A 19,431-nucleotide genomic window follows, 5' to 3' on the forward strand; every position below is an offset into this window, starting at 1 on the left:
CCGCCGGCCCCCCCCCGCTCCTTGCCCCCCGGCTTCTCGTCCGCTACGCCCGGTGCGGTCCCTGGGGGCTGCTGAGGCTGCACCGGAGCCTTATCCCGTCCACCCTCCTCCATCTCCACAGCCACTGCCGGCCAGCTGCGCGCGCACCGCTCGCACCGCCCCGTTTCCCACACGGCCTTGCGCGGGTGGCCCACGGAGCTCTTCCTCCCGAGCCAGCAGGCGACCGGAAACGCCGCTGCAACCCACCCACCCCCGCGGCGTGGGAGTCCCAGCCTTCGCACCCCGCCCACGGAAGTCGCTCGAAAACTACAATTTCCAACCCCCAGCGCGCTTTAGGCGCGGCCTGGGCTTGGGCAAGGAGTTTCCTGAACGCCACGCGATCGCGCAGTCTTCGATCCGGGTCAGCTAGCTGTGGTTGGAGCTGAACGAGCCGAAGAGACCGCCCATAGGTTTCCTCATAGAGGTGTGAATAGTACACACATTGACACCCCAGTTGGCTCCGTAGTGGGACATACGGACGAGATTCTTCAAATCCCGCACTGTGTGAAGTCTGTAATCTACATCTACTGCCTCCCTACACACCCACAGCACGGTGGAATATTAACGTCATAACATTATCCCAATTGAACGAGAGTGCTCTACTATTATCTTAAGGATACCGTAATTCTTAAATCCACCGGTAGTGCCATTTCGAGTAGAATAAAATAGTCCTATACTCCAATGCTAAATTCTGGAACCAAAATCAGATTAAGACAAGGTCTTTGCCTTCAATCTGTCTTTTGGTCTTCCTCTCTTTGTTATGATTTAGAAGAGGTGTGAAGAACACTGTTTATATCAGGACTGGTTATGAATGATACATGATGTTCTCACAGCCTTTTGAATGTGGTAAGGTTGTGTCCGTTTTGCAGAGGAAATCATAGTAAGTAGTAGAATCAGGATTTGAACCTTGATCATTTAGTCTTCCAAGCTCACAATCGCTTAAGCAAACTTCCAAGTTTCTTCTTCAGTTTGGACTATGTGTATGCATCTAGAAGGTGAAAAAAGAGGAAGTAACAACTCCCCTTTGTCTGGTAGGAACACTTACTTTGGCCTGGGATCTTTATTATGGGTTCTGAGGCATTAAAGAATGCAGAAAATGTTTGTCTTTTTTTTTTTTTAAGCATCTAGAACAGTGTGGCTAGCACTGAATGAGTGTTGGCTAAATATTTGTATAGATATATATGTAAAAGGTCTGAAGCCCATTTTAAAACCTATTGCTTTTTTCACTCAGTGTTGGATTTTGGGGATGACCTTCCATTTCCCTCACCAATGGCTAGCTCTGGTCTGCTGAAAAGAAGTTGGGCAGTCCATAGCTGTTCTGCCTAGTCTATCTGTGGCTTCCAAGATATCCACACATTGTCATGCTTTCTTCAGTCATTTGTAGAGGTATTTCTTCTAAGTCTCTCCTTTTTCCATTACTTCCTTCTATCAGATCTCAGATTTTGTCTTTTATACCAGTCATATCCCAATCAAGTATCTTAGAGGAGATGGGGTGATGTGGCACAGCACACAGGCCATTAATGGCTGGTGCCTCCGGATGAAAAGTAAGTGAATGTTTATTGTACTATGTTTCAACTTTTTTGTAAGTTTGAAATGTTTCACAATGAAAAGTTGTGGAGGGCTGGGGGAGGAGGAGGAGAACATAAGCTTTAGAGAGCAATAGACCTGGTGTTTAAAACCACATTCTGCCCTTCACTAGCTATAATACTTAAGCAGGCTCCCTAACCTCTCTCAGCCAGGTTTCTGTCTCTATGAAATGTGGGTAATAAAGTATCTCTTATAAGTTGTGTGTTGAAAATGAAATAAGACCGGGCGCCTGGGTGGCTCAGTGGGTTAAGCATCTGATTTTGGTTCAAGTCATGATCTCACCATTCGTGGGTTCAAGCACTGTGTCAGGCTCTGTGCTGACAGCTCAGAGCCTAGAGCCTTCTTTGGATTCTGTGTCTCCCTCTCTCTCTGCCCCTCCCCTACTTGTACTCTCTCTCTCAAAAATGAATAAATGTTAAAAAAAATTTTTTTAAGAAAAAAGAAAATGAAATAAGACAATATATATAAAGTGCCTAGTTGGGTGCCTGGCAACTGGAAAGGAGCCAGTTGTCATTTTCCAACTACCTCAAATATTCAGGGCTGAGATAAACATGCTTGTCCCCTGCTCCCCACTTCCAAGTACGCAAGCCCCAATCCTCTTTAGCCAAATACAAATGTCTGGCAATTATTTCCAAGGCCCCATGATAATACTGATGTCCTGCCTCAAGCTTCTTTTCAGTCAAATTGCCCTCCTAGAAGCAGTCCTTCCTACCATTTGGCCAAACTCCCAGCCTTGTGGCCATATTACTCTCTAATTAAGGGCAGCTCATCACCTGGCCCTTCCTACTACCTTCCTTCACATTGAGTTCATAAGCCACCCAAACTCTTGGCTTGAGCTATAGAGCTACACATCTTGTGGATGGCTCCACTCCTTTGAGAACCATTTAACACAAAGCATGATTTACATAACACTGGAAGTGCTCCCGGCAGGACACAGCATTGCACTGTTTCCACTGGGTTGCTACTTTCTTTGTGTGATATTTCTCAAATAGATTGCACTGTGGCCCTTCTGACTTTTAATTCCCAGTACTGACAGTGGATGTTACAGTCTCCTCTTTTCATAAGTACTGTTACAACTTCCCTTTTCCAGACTCTCACCTTTCATCATGCCTCTTTCACCTGATCATCCTAAACCTTTCATTTCTGAACATGCCCTGTCCCTTCAAGATGATTGACCTTTTCATGTTGCTATTCTTTCTGTATAGAATGCCCTTCACTGTTTTTTAGCTACCAAATTCTCCCATTCTCTGCACTCCAGCTCAGTGTCACCTAGGAAGATTTTCCTGTTCTACCCTTCAAGTTACTCATTTCTTTTCTGTGCTCCCACCATGCTTGATAGATGTCTCTCTTTCCCTAGATTCTGAGCTGTTAGAAGACAAGAACTGCTTCTTATTCATCTTTTGCCCCTAGCACCAACCTAATGCCTGGCTTGTGGTAAGCCTTAACAAATATTTATTGAATGAATGAGTTCATTTTGCATTCAGTCAGGTCATCTTTATGTAAAATAATGGCCCATCAGGAGTCTCTTTGGAGCTCAGAGCTGGGCATCAAGAAACCATTCTGTGGGGCACCTGGGTGGCTCAATCAGTTAAGCATCCGACTTTGGCTCAGTTCATGATCTCACAGTTTGTGAGTTCAAGCCCCACGTTGGGTTCTGTGCTGACAGCTCAAAGCCTGCTTCAGAGTCCGTGTCTCCTTCTCTCTGCCCCTCCCCCGCTCACGTGTGCATGCTTGCTCTAAGACTAAACATTTTAAAAATTAAAAAAAAAAAAAGAAACTGTTTGGATTTTCCATTTGTGCATCATGATAGATAGGCCCACTGAAACTGTACTTATTTTATGAGGGACTCTCTTCCAACCTAAAATTTCCAGAGTGCTTCCTAGTGTGAAATCATATTGTTTGGCATATGTGCCTCATCATGCATGGGAATTAGACTTCTCAATGGGACAGTGTAGGGTATGGCCCAACACCTTACCAACAACTGTTCTCACGTGTCCACCTGGGAGAAGTATCCTTTATTTCCCCTTCTGCCTTAACACATCAGAGCATATCACAGATGCATATTCATCAGTTTGGCAGGGCCACTAAGGGTGAAGATTACATCTGTCACCTGATGTTCACCTTGCCTTGCCTCTGGAACCAAGCACCTGCAGAGTGTTAAACAAGCAGGTGCTACCTGGCTTAATTTCAGCTCGACACGTGTTTAGGTTCCCTGCAGTTGCCTGGTTGTCACATATGCCTGGCCCGGGGTAGCTAAGTGTCACGGAAATGCACCTGCTGGTGATGGTCTGACATCGAAGTGCAATGACACTGACCAGAAGACAGATGTCTATGCATGAGTCTAAACTCCGTCATGACCTAGAAGACTAAATGGTGGTGATTAAGAGCATCTGAGCTCCAAGTCTGACTTTAACGCAGTCTGTCTTATCTGACATTGGAAATTATGTGATTTTTTTTCTTAGTTTCTCCACTTGTAAAATAGAGACAATTACAGAACCTTCTTGTAAGTTGTTGTGGGAATTTAACAAGATGATCTTAAAGCACTGGCTTAGCAAAACAGGGACTCCGTAAATGAAAGCTGACCTTTGACCTTTTTGCACATGTGGCGCTTCAGTGCCACAGTGGCTCACTAGCCAGCACCCTAAACTGGCCTCTGAAATCAGATGTAAAGGGAAGAGCTGCCAAGCCTCTCTCTTCACCTATTATGATCTCTGACATTAGAAATCTCATTCTCTGTACAACAGCCAAACTTCACATGCATGTCTTAATATTTCTGGATATTTGCGAAGCCCATGAACTCACTGCTTAAAACACTAATGCTGAACTGGTCCTCACAGATCATCTCGTCCAAGACCCTTGTTTTACAGACTGCTAAGGAAACGGAGCCCTGAAGAGGGGATGAGCCATGCCTAGTGTCACACAGCTAGGAAGTGACGGAGCTGGAGGCAGAACCAGGTCTCCAAGCATGATGGCCCTCTTCAATACACTTTGCTGTCTCTCCCCAGAGTCCTGCTTTCAGAGGCTCAGCCATGTTTTCCCTTAGTCTTAGAGATCCTGAAGCCACTACTGTCTTCCTTTCTGAGCAGCCAGCACCTCCATGTAACATGACAGGGGCCCACATACAGCTCTTTATGGGGACAGGACACAGGGGCAGGATACAGACTGTGGGACACGTGTGCCAATACCCGGGGATCATAGCCTCAGCAGTAATCACTGCCAGAGCTTCACTTACGCTTCCAAACTCAACAGACACACCTCTGCTTAGACTTTGGAGAATGCTGAGTTTTAAAGACAACTGTGATAACTCTTTCCACTTTCTTGCTCTGGTTCTCATTTTTCAGATAAAGAAACTGGGGCTCATAGAGGTTAGAGGGAACAAGCTTAAGCTCATACAGCTATCCGAGCTTCAATTTCAATCCAGGCCTCTTTAACGGTAGTGAAGTACTTAGGGTTAGATCTGTGAAATGGAAACTAGAGCACTTATAAAACATGGTTGCTATGGGGATCAGATGAGCTCATGAAGGTGAAATCGCCAATAGAAGAACAACCTGAGGGAAAGAACCATCGTATTCATCTCTGTGTCTCCCGTTCCTGGCACACTGTTGGTAATAAATATGCTTAAAATAATAATAAACCATGAATGCATACATTAATAGATGAATGAATGAATAAAAAAAATGAGGCATCTAACAGAAGTGCCTGGAACACAAGAGGTATTCAACAAATGTTCCTTTTCCCCTCCCTTGCTCGGGAGGGTAAGGCAGAGCTGCGGTCTCTGCCCGGCTCTTGGTAGGCATCGATGAGGGTGTGTGGTGGATAAGTGACTCTTGGGAGTACTGAGCCTTCAAGGCTATGGAGAAATGCATGTCTTCTCAGCCACAGGCAGAAACAGGTGTTCTGAGCTCCAGGGAATGGCATGCTACCTTGGCCAGGGCTTTCCTCCACTGTAGAGTAAGGGCCACCCATCTTCCAAGCTGACCTTGGCCCCTGGTTACCCAGACTCAGTGTTAGGCCTGGCTTCATGCACCAGCGGAGGGCAGTGGCAAATCCTTCCAGTGATGGGGATATGACCACCAGAGAAGGTACTCCACCCAGCAAAACTCAACTTCATTCCATTCCTTCATCCTGACTCTCCTTCTCTGACTTCTTGGGCTTCATATTTCTGTCCCCTGTGTCTGGTGACTGAGTAAATGAGTGTCTAGAAGAGTGCCTGGCATGTAGTAGGTACTCGATAAATGTTGGTGGAATGAGTAAATGAATAAATGAAAACAGGACTGAAGGAAGAGACAGGCTGACTAATGTCTATTTATTGGCACAGGGTCCTACAGGGCCAAGACCCCTCCCTCCCCACCCTCTCCCCTGTAAAAATAAACTCTATCCTTCTCTCTCTATCTCTGTTCTATCTGCTTTTCTGCTTGGGCTAGGGAAGATTAGCCATCCCCTAAGACTAGTGACCCAAGACACAGGAACCAGCATCCCCATACATACACACCGTACATACTTCCCCTCTGAGCCCAGGGAAACCAGGAGGCAGCAGGAGGGCTCATAAAGGCCCTCAGGCTTCCACTAAGAGCTGAGTATAGTTGGTCTGTCAGGGAGGTTTGGAAGGAGTACTGGGAACAGCAGCATGAGGAACATGGGTGGGCAGCAGCCCCCGAGGGTGGGCTGAAAAGAGCTGAATCCACCCCCAAGCGGACACTGAGTGAGCCTCTGGGAGAAGTATGGGAGGCACACCACCCAGGCCCTGTGTGGTCAGAGTACAGCAGGCACAGCAGGTCCCAAGGCCACCAATCAAGTGATCTTAGGACCAGAAGAAGCAGACTCCTTCCTGTGGGAACCAGTGCCCCCCACCCAGGCCTCTTACAGTCAGGGTGACATGGAAGGATGTCACAGTGAATGGTGGGGGCTCCGCTGGAGGCAGGGATACCCCCAAAGCAGAGGCACAATGTGGTGTTTGAGGGAGGACCGGGACTCACGTCACCTGTGGTGTAGACCTGGCATTTGACCTCTCTAAACCTGGAGCAAACAGCCTTGCTGGGCAAGCTGCCCCAGGCCCCGGCAACAGCCAGGCCCTCCTCCCCAGTCCCAGGTCTACCACACCTCACACAGCTGCCCTGGGTTCATGGGAGAGCCGACAGGGCAGCCGAAGTGCCGCAGGAAGTCACGGGAGTTGGAGAGAGTACCCAGCACGCGGAAGCGGGCAGGGCTGTGGGGGTCGGTCACAAGCCCCTCATGAGAGCTCTCGGGTGTGCGGACTGAGCACCACACCTGCGGGCCAGGACAGACACAGGGACATACGGTGTCTAGTGCAGGCAGGGCCACAGACTTGACTGCAGCTGAGCCATCCCAGGGACGCAAACAACCTCTACCCCAGCCCCTCTGCTCAAGTGGTGTCCGGGACACAGCCATCGTCTCAGCTACTGCCCTACCCCCCCCACCCCCCATCAGCACCAAGGGAGGGAACCGTGCCCTCCTTCCTGAACTCCTTGAAGGCCTTTCAGAGGTGCCCTGGACACTGGGTTGCCCAGATTGGATGCATCTGAGGGGAAGAAGCATGCCTGCCGGAGTGCAAAGTACTTCAGGAGACCCCGCCTGAGGACTTGCTCTGCCATTTCCTTTATTCCTGGGTAGCCCTGGATGACCCACTTTGTCCCCAGGCTTCAGCTGCCTCCTCCATAGCTACCTTATAGGAACATGGCAGGGATCAACCCTGCTCCCTACCGGCCACGCCTCAAGCCTGACAGCCCTGCCCTTAGAGATCTGCAAAAGCCTGAAGGGGTCTCCTTCCGCAGGCCTCCCCTATGCATGCTCTCACAAGCCCCAGCTGAGAAGCTCTGGGCACGAGGCCCTCCCAGACCAACTTTCATACTCCAGCTTCAGCCTCATTTCCCAGTTCCTTTCTTGCATGCCCCAGACTTCTAATGACATGCCCAGGAGGGAGTGGGAGAGAGGGGCAGGCCCCAGGCCTCCTAGGAGGGCGATACCTGCGCAAATCCCACAAAGAAGAGCTGGTGATTGGTGAGCCCCACGGCCGGCAACTGCTGCTCCTCCCCGTGCTTCCTCAGCCACGCTTTGTAAGCCTGGGGTCAGGCACAGGGCGGGCAAGTCCATCAGGGCTTGCCCACCACTGCCCGTGCCCCCAGGGTGGATGGGCCTCGTCCACTGGAGGCCCACCAGGCCACTCACATTATAGGCAGCCTTAAGTCCCCCGTTGTCAGCAATGTTCTCCCCCAGTGTCTGGCGGCCGTTGAGCCTCTCCCCGTTGACCTGGTACTGGCTGTACTGCTCCTCCATGCAGGCTGTGTGATTCCGGAAGGCTGCCAGTGACTCATTCTGCCACCAGGGCCGCAGGTTCCCTTCCTTGTCATATTCGCGCCCTGAGGAGAGCTAACCTTTGCACCACACTCAGACCAGAGCAGCCCTCCACCAGCCCTAGTGCACAGACTCCAGGGCCCCTGTGGCCTGTTCCCGAAATCCCGAGGCCTTGAAAGAACTACCAGGAATTCTAGGCTGGAGGGGGCGACTCCGTGGGCCTCCTCTACCTTGGTCATCAAAGGCATGTGTCAACTCATGGCCCATCACCACACCGATGCCACCAAAGTTCAGGGCCCTGGGAGGTGAGGAATGCTGCATGAGGACATGGTAGGGGAACCTCTGGACCCCACCGCCAGCCCTGTGCCCAGCTCATCAGCAGGCCCAGGCCCCAGCACCCAGCTCCTCCTGCCTCAGACACACTTGGGATGGTTACGGGTATAGAAGGGGGCTTGCAGGATGCCAGCAGGGAAGACGATTTCATTCTTGGTTGGAAGGTAGTAGGCATTCACTGTCTGCGGGGTCATGCTCCACCTGGCAGAGCAAAAGGGAGAGGCTGAGGCTCTCCTGATGCCCAGCCCAGCAGCCCTGACCTATCTCCTGCAAAGTCCTTGCACCTCTGGTTGAAATGTCTTGCCACCTCCTTCCCCAGCCCTGGAAATCCCCTTTATCTCTCCTGCTGCCCCAAGCCTCTACAGCCCCCCATTCTCACTGGTCCCGGTTGGGAGGCTTGCGGAGTTGGTCAGCCATCACCTTCGCAGAGAAATTGTACAAATTCAGCATGTTCTGGAAAAAGGAATCTTCAGAGACTTCATACTGTGGGAGTGGTGAGAAGCAGAAAGCAAGCAAGACAACATGTTGGAGAAGATAATAGTCCCAGTTTGGCTACTAATTAGCACCTCTCTAAGCCTCAGTTTGTTTCTTCAACTGCAAAGTAAGAGTAAAATATTTAAGAAATAATAATTGCCAATATTTACATACCACCTCCTTCTAGTCTCACAACAACCCTATGAGGTAGGTACTACTAGGATCCCCATTTTACAAATGAAGACACCGAGGCCCAGAGAAGTTATATAACTTGTCCAAGGTTACACAGTCAGGTAGAAGTAGAAACAGGATTTGTGAACACTGCATTCTACCAATGCCTGTAGTCTGGCACAGAGCCAGCATTTGAATAACGTCAGTTGCCCACACTTGCCTCTGAAAGGAACCAGCAACCACCTCCTTCCCTCCCAGTGCTTGAGCCCCAATTACTGAGCCAAGAATAAAGGCCCCCTCTCCCCGGGATGAAATTCAGCGCTGGTGAGTAGAGGTACTCACCCCATCATAAACATCATCCAGCTCTTTGGGCTCCAGGATGAAGTCCGGGAAACCAATCATATCATAGATGGCATCTGCCTGAAAAGACCAGGTTAAAGGGTTTCCCTTCCCAGGCTCCCCCCAAAAAACTGTATCCTCCATCCCCACCTGAAGATGGCGCCCCAACCCTTGCCACGGCTCACTTTCTCCTTGGCTGCCTGGCGGGTTTTCTCATCCATCCAAACCAGCTGCCCCAGGGCATCCTCAAAGGCAGTCCGGATCTCGCTGATCATCCCCTCAGCCTGGGAGAGAGCAGGCACCAGTCGGCTTCCACTCACACTGATACATTCTTTCTCCCCATGCACCCTAGTGTCTCATCCCCTTCTTTCAGGGGAGTGCCCAAACTCTTGAAATAAGACCAAGCATCTTGGGAAGATGAAAAGCAAACACCATTCTTGTGAAGCTGCTGAGATGGTGGGTGGCTCTTTTTCCAATTAATCAAGAATTTTAGCTGACAATAAGTTAATTGAATAAATATAATTTAATAGAGTACATTGATTTTTAACTGATTGTGAAAGGAAGGCATTAATAGTAGAAAATTAGGGGCACTCATGTGGCTCAGTTGGTTAAGTGGCTAATTCTTGATCTTGGTTTGGGTCACGATCTCACGGTTCATGGGATTGAGCCCCGTGTCTGGCTCTGCACTGACAGCACAGAGCCCACTTGGGAGCCTCTCTCTCCCTCTCTCACTGCCCCTCCCTACACACTCATGAGTGTGTGTTCTATAAACAAACAAATAAAACTTAAAAAAAAGAAAAAAGAAAATTTAGGAAATTGAGAAAAGTTGAAGAAGAAAACAGACCACTTAATAAGCCCATCACTCAGAGATAAGTCCTTTTAACATTTCGATTATATACTTTGAGTGTCTTTCCCTGCCCAGATATGCATATATAACCCAGAATTATGCTGTATAACATACATATATTTTGTAAGCTACTTCTTTTCACTTAACAATATATCATGAGTTTTAAGGCTGCCTCACAACCCACTCTAACCACAATCTTTCTTCCAGTCCCCTATGATTAGACATTTAAGTTTTCATTTTCACCTATTATAAACTATCCTACAATAAACATTCTTGTAGACAATTCTTTAAGCACATTCATTATCACCTCCTCATAAATAATAAGTATTATTTTTGTAACTGGAGAGGCAACATAAACTCATTGCAGAACATTTGGAAAATACAGAGAACTTTAAAGAACAAAAAGAACACCTCAAAATCCCATCACCCAAAGTAATTACTGTTCATTTATTGATGAATTTCCTTTCAGTTTTTCACACCCTCCATGTACACACATGAAGGAACAGTGAATTTTAACTAAAACAAGGGGTATTATTGGAAGAACCTTGAAGACTCACAATTTCCTTGCTTTGCCGGTCAAATGTGGCCTTCACAAAGAGGGAGCCCAAAGCGAAGCCAAGTGCGTCATCAGTGTTGGAGATGCAGGTCTGCCACCTTGGCGTGCAGGACTGTAAGGGACAAAGAGCCAGGCCTCCCAGAGATGACTGTGCTCTCCGTCTGGGCCGCTCTCCTCTCTGTCTCTGGGGCCAGCCCTCTCAGCTATGAACAATGGAAGCCTGGGTTTGGGGTGCTGTCGTCTCTCCCTCAGACTCCAGGGAAAATAAAGGGCAGAGTAAAAAAGTGTGCCAATTCCAGCACCAAAACCGCAGGAGGAATACGTGTGCTGCCTACTCTGTGCTCAGTACTCTCCTCCTCTTAAGTTTCTAAGAGGCCCACTTCAGTCCTGAAGCTTCTTAGCTCAGCTCCATATACCAGCCTTATATCCAGTCAGTCCCTCATGTCAGAAATCTGCAAGTCATCAAATTCTCCATCTCCCTACCTCTACATTCAATCTATCTATCACCAGTGTCTCCTACCTCTACTTCTTAGTCATCTCCCCTGTCCACCCCATTACCACTTCCCTGCCCTACAACACTCTCATCTCTGGCCCAAAGATTGCAGTCACCTCCTAACTAGACACTCTGATTCCATTCTCATCCCCCTCCCCTTCCGGTGACACTCCCCTCCATCTTCCATTTAGCTGCCAGAAAGAGTATCCAATACACAAATCTAACTGGGTTATGCTTCTGCTTAAAATCATCTCATGGTTCCGCATAACTGAAACAATCAAGGCCTGACTTTTTTTTTTTTAAAGGCCTGACTTCTTAACAGAGCATTCAGATCCCTTCATGGACTGCCCCAGGCCCACCTCACCACCCTCAGCCTCTCAGTTGCCCTGTTTGCGAGCTCATACCAGAGCACGTGCAAGCCCACAATGCTCCTGGCCTCTGGGAATTTGCACATGCTGTTCTTTCTGCTTAGAATGCCCTTCTCCCTTGCTCCCTTGGTGAACTACTTCAAATGTCACCTCTTGATGAAGCCTCCTCCCCCAGGTAGGGGGTGCTATCCCTTCCTTTGTTCTATAGCACAAAGGTCTTTCACAAGGTGTGAGCACTTACCCCCACAAAATACAATGTTTGTTTACATATCCATTTTCCCCACTTAATGGGGCATCTTGAAACTAAGAACTGCATTTATTCATTGTCTTAACCATCACCATCAAAGCTGAGCACCTCTACATAGCATGTACTGGGTAGGTGCTTCACTTACATGAACTCAGTCCTGAAGACAACCTTACAAGATACTCTTGCTTCACACACCAGGAAATGGGGAGTCAGAGAGGTTGGGTGACATGCCCAAGGTCCCATAGGCTAAACAATGAAGGAGTTGGGATTGAAACCCGTCATCTTGATTCCTACTCCTGTGCTCCATGCTATACCATGAGGCAAATGGTGCCTGCTGGCAGCTAGACTGGACTGCAAGGTGGGGATAGAGTCAGAAAGCTCACCTTCTTGGTGCCATAGAGGGTCTCCAGCAGCTTCTCTTGCGCAGACTCAAAGCGGTGGTCCAGGCTCGAGGTTGTCTTCTGCACCAGGTTCCAAATCAGGTAATTGTTCAGGACGCTGGCATCCAGACCAGAACATAAGGGAAGGGCAAGTGGAGTACTATTTTCACCCCCAAGCTCCATGAATACCCAGACAGCAGAAGCCCTGAGAGGCATATGGAGGAGCTGTCCCAGAATTCCCCTCTCGCCTCTGGGACCACACACCTGCCTGCAGAAGTCACTTTGGAGAAGGTGTGGGAATAAAGAGCACAAATGGGGTCCCTGAAGCCCCAGCCTAGGGGAATAGCCTGCAGATATCCACTTTTGATGTTTGGAAAGCTCAGGGCCTTGTCAAATGCTGTTCTGTGTTTGGCTGTGCCAGTCCCCCATGCCCAGTGCCTGCCTGGACCTGCATGGAGCTCTGAGCCCCACCTCCCACACTCTGGGCTTCCCCCAACCTTGGCTCTGTGTGGTTGATGAGCTCTGACACCTGCTGCAAATAATCCGTTCCATACACCACCACGGGCTCAGAGTCACCCAGCTCCAGTGGTGACAGCAAGAAAGACAGAAACTCCAACCAGTCCACGGAGGGCGCCAGGACCTACAAGTCAAAAAACAAAACAAAACAAAACAAATCTCAAGCCTCCTTGCCTACCCTCCTGGCTTCCAGCAGACCTCCCTCCCCCCCATTGATATGCTGAAGCCTGGGAGCCCTTCCCATTGCCATGGCAACATTATCAGCTTCTTGGGAGCCCCTTCCTGCAATAAACCCTTTTCCCCCTGGCCTGAGTGCTCCTCAGTCTGGGAGCCCAGTAACTTATTATACAAGAAAAAGCATCCTATGTAATACTCAGCTGGGGCATAGATATTCAAATATTTTCATAACCATTGATAAAATACTACTCTCCTGACACCACCCAGAGTCCCTATATAACTGGTCTCTCCTTCTAGAACCACATCTTATCCAACCACTCCATAATCCAACTGAAGTGTTGATTCCTGGCAACTAAAGGAGATGCTTTCAAATTTCTTCTGATTGTTTTGTGGACATCTTGTACAAATTGTTATAGATTTTTTAACATGATCCCTCTATGCATCCCCAGGCAACATGAAGGAGGACCAAGAGATGGCCTAGTGAGAGGTAGCCTACAATGGACACCACTTTTCTTTCCAGGATAGTAACAGTGTGGCTGGGAAGCTCACAAAAGCAAGCAAATGAGGAACGGATTGGGCTGGCCCCTCCCAGCTATCTCTGTTCTCACCAGCCCCACCTGCAGCTCCGCAATGCTCATCTTATGATAGATCTTCTCCTCATCCCGCCGCTGGTCTTGGGGCACTGTGATGTTGGCCAGTTGTATCTCCAGCTCCAGCACCTGCCGCATCTGCTCCCGCGTAGAGGCTGGCTGTCCACCCAGCAGCATCCCCAGCTCCTCCATGTAGTCCAGGTAGGCAGTGAGCACCTGTCAAGGCCCTGGGTCATCCCCAGAGCCCAGCAACAGGTCCTGCCCAAGGCTGGGAGGGTCTGCTCTGGCCTCCACCTCTGTTCACCAACCCTTCTGATGCCTCTCCTCACAGAAGCTTCCTTGGATGATCCTGTTTTGTTTCTGTCATACTGCTTACCAACACCTGCTAGGATCTTGTTTCTTTATTCGTACACTTGTTGATCATTTATTTCCAAAATGAGAAGGTTAGTGCAAGAGAGCACTGTTCCAAGCTACAGCAGCTTAGTCCCCCCTCTACCCCTAGGGCCTAGAATGGGGCCTAGCACAAAATAGGTGCTCTGTAAATATTCATCCAGTAGGTAGACCTGCTTCCCACACTGCTCTGCCTTCTCATTCCCTAAAGCCCTTCTAGTTTTCCAGCACATCAGTGACCACATGCCTTCACTTAACAGTTGAGTGGACCCCAAGTGGAATTTGATCACAGTAATTTAAATAGCCTTCCATCGGCGTGCCTGGGTGGCTTAGTCGGTTAAGCGTCTGACTTTTGCTTAGGTCGTGATCTCGCGGTTCGTGGGTTCGAGCCCCGCGTTGGGCTCTGTGCTGACTGCCAGCTCAGAGCCTGGAGCCTGTTTCAGTCTGTGACTCCCTCTCTCTCTCTGACCCTCCCCTGCTCATGCTGTCTCTTTCTCTTTCCTAGAAATAAATAATAACATTAAAATAAATAAATAAATAAATAGCCTTCCATCTCCCATCCAGCCAGGCCTCCACCTTGTTGCTTTCTCAGCTCCCCCTAGTCTCCAAGGGGGAGGGAGGGGGTAGGAGAGCAGAAGAGAAATACATAGTGACCACATATAAACACATATATCAGACTCTGCTGGGGCTTTATAGGTAATGTATCTTGCCTCCCTCTCACAGCAACTCCATAAAGTGGGTATTAGTCTCATTTTCCAGATGAGGAAACAAGGTTGGGAAGGCTACATGACTTGACTCATAGCACAAGCTAGCAGAGGGGAGAATCTGAATGTAGCTCAGGCCTGACAGTTCCAGGGCTGGCGCCCCAGCACTACTCAGGCCCAGGAGGGGCTTATGTCACTCCAGCCCCTGCTGGCACTTGAGCTGAATGAGGTAGGGGCTATTTTCTCTGTAGTCTCAGGCTCTAGCCAAGCATCTGGCACATAATAGGTGCTCAATAAATATGAATGAAAAGCTGAGAATCTGCAAACAGACCCGCATCATTGCTGAGCACCAACTCCCTGTGGCCCTCCTCCCAGGGACCACTCCTCACTCTGGCCCTTTAGCCCCACCCTAAGCTCCTTTAACCTCCAAAAGCCATCTCCTCTTCCACTCTGCTGAAAAGTTTTAGATCCATTCCCTGTACTTCAAAATGTCTTTCTCCTACCTCTCCTCTCGCTTGCTGCTGGTATCAGAGGAAGAGATTTGAGGACCAGTCATCCCAGGTCCTGAGGGAAATGGCTGACTCAGCCAGTCGCCCTGACCATGCCCCCACCCACTTCACTTACCCTTTGTCTCCCTACTTTAGCTGAAGACTTACACTGAGACTTTCCCGAACCCTGTTTTTATCCTATGTGAACCTTTTATGCTACAGCTTCCACTAGATGCTGGCACAGACAACCCAGCAGCACACTGAGAGCCAAACTGGAGCTTTCTCTTGCCAGTTCCTGGTTGTTGAACCATGTGGTTCTCTCCTGAATTCTCAAAATTCTCTCCTCTCCCGACTCAGGTGATGTCAAACCACACATCTGTTCATGCCACTCCCAATTTGATATTTTTAAAATGTATATTAAATTAGTTTCAGGGACACAGAGCAAGAGAGAGCATGAGCGAGGGAGGGGCAGAAAGACAGGGAGAGAGAGAATTCCAAGTAGTCTCCATGCTGTCAGCACAGAGCCCAATGTGAGGTTCAATCCTATGAACTGTGAGATCATGACCTGAGTCAAAACCAAGAGTCTGACACCCAACTGACTGAGCCACCCAGGTGCCCCACCAATCTCAGTTTTGATGAGTTTTCTTTTTCCATTTCTTTGGGATAAGTGCTAAATCTGACCCACACTGGTCATGCATAATATGAATCTACATACCTGTCTGGAAGGACTTGCTCCACTTCCCTCCTACTCCCCTTTCTGGTCCATCAATAGGTTATATGCCTCCCCACCTCAGAGCCTTTGCACAAGCTTTTCCCTTTGCCTGAACCCTCTCCCTTCACTGCAGCCTGCTGTTACCCTAGGACTAGGGTGGGTCCCTGTGACTCTCAGTCTAGAATACTGCACTTCTCCTCTGTGGCAGTCCCAGCAACTTCACACGGGACAACTGGGCAATGAGCCACTTCCTGTCTTCTCCCCGACCTAGAGGTCAAAGGCAATGTCTTGTGGACCACATGGCGGGAGAAGGGCCTGGCTGAGGAATGCTCCGTATTTGAAAACCATTGAACGGACAAGTGACTCAAGTGGTTGTTTTACTCCACAGCAGCCTACTTTGCTGGCTGTCTTTCTCCCACTGCCCTTAAAATACAGGGACCTTCTTCTTTCCCTTCTGTATTCTACCCTGCCTCTCACTTCTCCTAAGCCTTTGTGTAGGTTTTTAAGGAGATGCTTCTGAAGTCCTACTGAAGGAGATGCCCCTGAAGCTCCCTCCAGCCTCATCCTCTCTCCAGGATGCCATCCAGCTTCCAGAGCTGCCTGCTGACCTTCCCGACTAGACCTCTAGACAGTGCCCAGGTCCCTCACAACCACACATCTAAAGCAAGTCGCTCCCACTCCCTGAGTGTCTGCATAAGCTTGTATCCCTCCACCAAACAAGCACCATATGAGGTAAATGCTATGATCCCCACTTTACAGATGAAGAAACAACCTCAAAGAGAGCTTAATCAACCTGAACCAAGCTGCAGGGCTGGGATCAAAATCAAGGTCTGACCTCAAAGTTTCCTTTTTCCTGGGACATCACACTGTCTCCTCTTCCCTAATGTGCCCTGAGCTGGTTCTTCCTACGGGCACCCCTGGTTCTCCAAAGACAGCTCCATTCCACCATCACTCAGGCTTACAGCTTCATCTGTCTTTATCTCTTCCTCCTTCTACTCCTCTCTTCAAACACCCAGCCACCAGCAATTCATGATTTGCGCTTGGTCATGTCCCTCGCATCCTCCCCTTCTTAACATTCTCTCTGCCACTGGCCACATCTGGGCCCTCACAGACTCAGAGCCTGGACTATGGCTCTTTTTTAAAAAAATTTTTAATGTTTTATTTATTTCTGAGAGAGAAAGAGAGAGAGAGAGAGAGAGGCAGCATGAGCAGGGGAAGGGTCAGAGAGAGAGGGAGACACAGAATCCGAAGCAGGTTCCAGGCTCTGAGCTGTCAGCACAGAGCCCAACGTGGGGCTCAAACCCCCAAACCGTGATATCATGACCTGAGCCGAAGTCAGATGCTTAACTGACTGAGCCATCCAGGCGCCCCAGAGTATGGCTGACTCTTAACTCACCTCCCAGGCTCCGTCTCTTGCATCTACTTGTCACACCTCAGCCAGACTGGCTTCCTAAAGCACTGCTCACTAAAGGGCTGCTCCCTTCCTGCTCTGGAGCACGCAGCAGCTCTCCGATACCTATACGATGAACTCAGTGTGGCACTCCAGGTCTCCTCTGCAACTAGTTCTTATTCACCTGTCCAGCCCCTCATCTGCTTTGAGCTCCACATTTTGCCAAACTGGACCTCTTCTCACGGTTCAAACATGCCTTAGCCTTTCCTTCCTCAAGACTTTGTTTAAACTGTTCTCATTACCCAACATGACCTTGCCCACTCTTAGATATTCTACAGAGCCCGGCTCAAATCCAATCCTATTAGGAAAGCTCTGACTACCTGAGTCTCTCCTGAGACCTAGAGACCCTCTCTTGAGCCCGTCCTCAGCTATCTAAGCCCATGAAGCCATCTACATTGAAAGCTTTGTGTGACAGTGGTTCTGGAGGTATATCTCAGAATTCTCTCATTGCACCTGGCACACAGTAGATGCCAATACAATGTTTTCCTAGAAGAATAAAGGGGAGGAAGGAAAGAGGGAAGAGGGAAAAGAAGGAAAGAAAGAAAAGAGGACGGGAAAGAGAGGAGGGAGGGAAGGAAAGGTGGAAGGGAGGAAGGAAAAAAATGAGGGAAGCGTGAAGGGAGAAAGACGGAAGGCAGGGTAGCAGGCCCACTAGGTGACAGGACAGGTTCACCTTCCCCATTACGACCCTCAGCAAAGGGGAAAGTAAACAAGAATCAGCCCAGCTCAACAGAGGGGTGGGGTTGGGTGTTCTGGGGATGCTCCTTACTTTCTCATTGGCGGTCCTGTTTAGGTAGTAATCTCGAGAGGGGAGAAAGAGCCCAGATTGGTCCACCTGCAATAGCAAGTCAAGGGAGTGAGCCTTCCCCTCTCACACCCCTGGACTCTTGTGCAAGGGTGGGGGGTGGGACCACCCCAGCCTGCCTGTCATAGGGAAGGGGAATCTGGGCTCAGCAAATGGTCCATCAGTCCCTCTCAATCCTTCCCCAGACTGGTACCTGGATAACATTGCTGTTAGAACTCTTGGAGTCGGCACTGACATAGACAGTGAAGAAAGGGGTGGCCCTGTAGGTCCCTGCTACTGCCTTCAGCACTTCCATGAAGTTGCTCTGGTCCCAGGGCCCCGTGATGTTCCAACCACCAATCTGGGTAGAGACCATAGCAGAAGCTGTGGCATAGGGGCTCCCAAGGCTTGTCCTCTCCCAGGACCTCTCCTGACCTCCCCCAGGGCTCCTACCTTGTCAATGAGGTCTCTCAGCGGCTGGGCTCCCAGCTCCTCAATGCGCTCCACCTGCAGACACGATAGGTAGAAGCGCTGTGTCTTCCGCTCGGCCTCGCTGCTGGAGTTGAAGGTGTTGTTTTCTGTGGGGTAGACCACATTTTTCTTTTTTTTTTATTTAAAAAAATTTTTTTTAATGTTTTATTTATTTCTAGGAGAGAGAGAGAGACAGCGTGAGCAGGGGAGGGTCAGAGAGAGAGGGAGTCACAGACTCTGAAACAGGCTCCAGGCTCTGGGCTGGCAGTCAGCACAGAGCCCGACGCGGGGCTCGAACCCATGAACCGCGAGATCATGACCTAAGCGAAAGTCGGACGCTTAACCGACTAAGCCACCCAGGCGCCCCTAGACCACATTTTTCTGTGGGGTGGTTGGCAACTGTGTTAACTGCTGAGAGGGGTCCTAAGCCCTTGCTTGGTCTCTCTCCTTGCCTTGTTAAGGGGCAGTCCTTCTAACGTAGACTCGGGAAGACCATCTGGAACAGCAAAGCGTGACTTCCTCTCCCCTGTCCCTGGAAACCCTCATAGATCTCTAAGCACCACAGGCCCCCCTCGTGCCTGCCATGTCTCAACAGTGGTCCAAGCAGAGTGCGGAGAAGAGTCCTTTCATCATACTCAGAGGTCTGTCCCCTCAAAGCCGTCTCCACCTCTCAGGACCCCCTGCTCTCTGCATCCCCTACCCAGGAGCATTTGCAGTCATCCACTTACCCATTCAGTCGTGGACATTTACTGAGTACCTAAATGTGAAGCCCTGTTCCAGGCATGAGTTGTACTTGGCAGAACGGCTCCCTGACAGCCCTACTCACCAAGCAGGTGTTTCAGTATGGCCTGGTTCTGGTCCCAGAGGCTGTTGAAGGTGTTCCAGCGAGAACGTCCATCAGGTAGGGGATTTCTCTGAATCCAGCCTCCACAGGAAAACTGATAAAAGTCCTCACAGGGACTCACCCCACGGTCCAGGGACTCCAGGATTTTTCCAGCCACTC

General features: G+C 49.5%; 2 protein-coding genes and 1 non-coding gene across 3 annotated transcripts in view; 1 reads left to right on the forward strand and 2 right to left on the reverse strand.

Annotated features, from left to right (window-relative positions):
* PSMD2 (proteasome 26S subunit ubiquitin receptor, non-ATPase 2) overlaps positions 1-150 on the reverse strand; it is a 9,669-nt gene extending 9,519 nt beyond the window's left edge. Inside the window, exon 1 of the mRNA XM_077754459.1 lies at positions 1-150. This exon is cut by the window's left edge and continues 20 nt beyond it. Coding sequence (XP_077610585.1) covers positions 1-113 — 113 coding nt within the window. The 5' untranslated portion in view covers positions 114-150.
* A 5,836-nt stretch (positions 151-5,986) lies between these two features.
* Positions 5,987-19,431, reverse strand: part of ECE2 (endothelin converting enzyme 2) — a 14,563-nt gene continuing 1,118 nt past the window's right edge. Inside the window, exons 5-20 of the mRNA XM_077754579.1 lie at positions 19,255-19,428; positions 18,411-18,535; positions 18,172-18,318; positions 17,943-18,008; positions 13,457-13,645; positions 12,644-12,786; positions 12,150-12,264; positions 10,660-10,770; positions 9,441-9,539; positions 9,259-9,336; positions 8,651-8,754; positions 8,362-8,472; positions 8,169-8,236; positions 7,813-8,003; positions 7,611-7,706; positions 5,987-6,894 (exon numbers count right to left, since the gene is read on the reverse strand). Of these exons, the coding sequence (XP_077610705.1) occupies positions 6,718-6,894; positions 7,611-7,706; positions 7,813-8,003; positions 8,169-8,236; positions 8,362-8,472; positions 8,651-8,754; positions 9,259-9,336; positions 9,441-9,539; positions 10,660-10,770; positions 12,150-12,264; positions 12,644-12,786; positions 13,457-13,645; positions 17,943-18,008; positions 18,172-18,318; positions 18,411-18,535; positions 19,255-19,428 (1,994 nt within the window). The 3' untranslated portion in view covers positions 5,987-6,717. The remainder of the gene's footprint in view (positions 6,895-7,610; positions 7,707-7,812; positions 8,004-8,168; positions 8,237-8,361; positions 8,473-8,650; positions 8,755-9,258; positions 9,337-9,440; positions 9,540-10,659; positions 10,771-12,149; positions 12,265-12,643; positions 12,787-13,456; positions 13,646-17,942; positions 18,009-18,171; positions 18,319-18,410; positions 18,536-19,254; positions 19,429-19,431) is intronic.
* On the forward strand, positions 14,138-14,222 carry TRNAK-UUU (transfer RNA lysine (anticodon UUU)). Its single transcript has one exon. It is a non-coding gene; the product is annotated as a tRNA-Lys (tRNA).

Source organism: Crocuta crocuta, unplaced genomic scaffold (assembly GCF_008692635.1).
Source record: "Crocuta crocuta isolate KB4526 unplaced genomic scaffold, BGI_CrCroc_1.0 scaffold70, whole genome shotgun sequence".
In the NCBI taxonomy this organism is placed as follows: domain Eukaryota; kingdom Metazoa; phylum Chordata; class Mammalia; order Carnivora; family Hyaenidae; genus Crocuta; species Crocuta crocuta.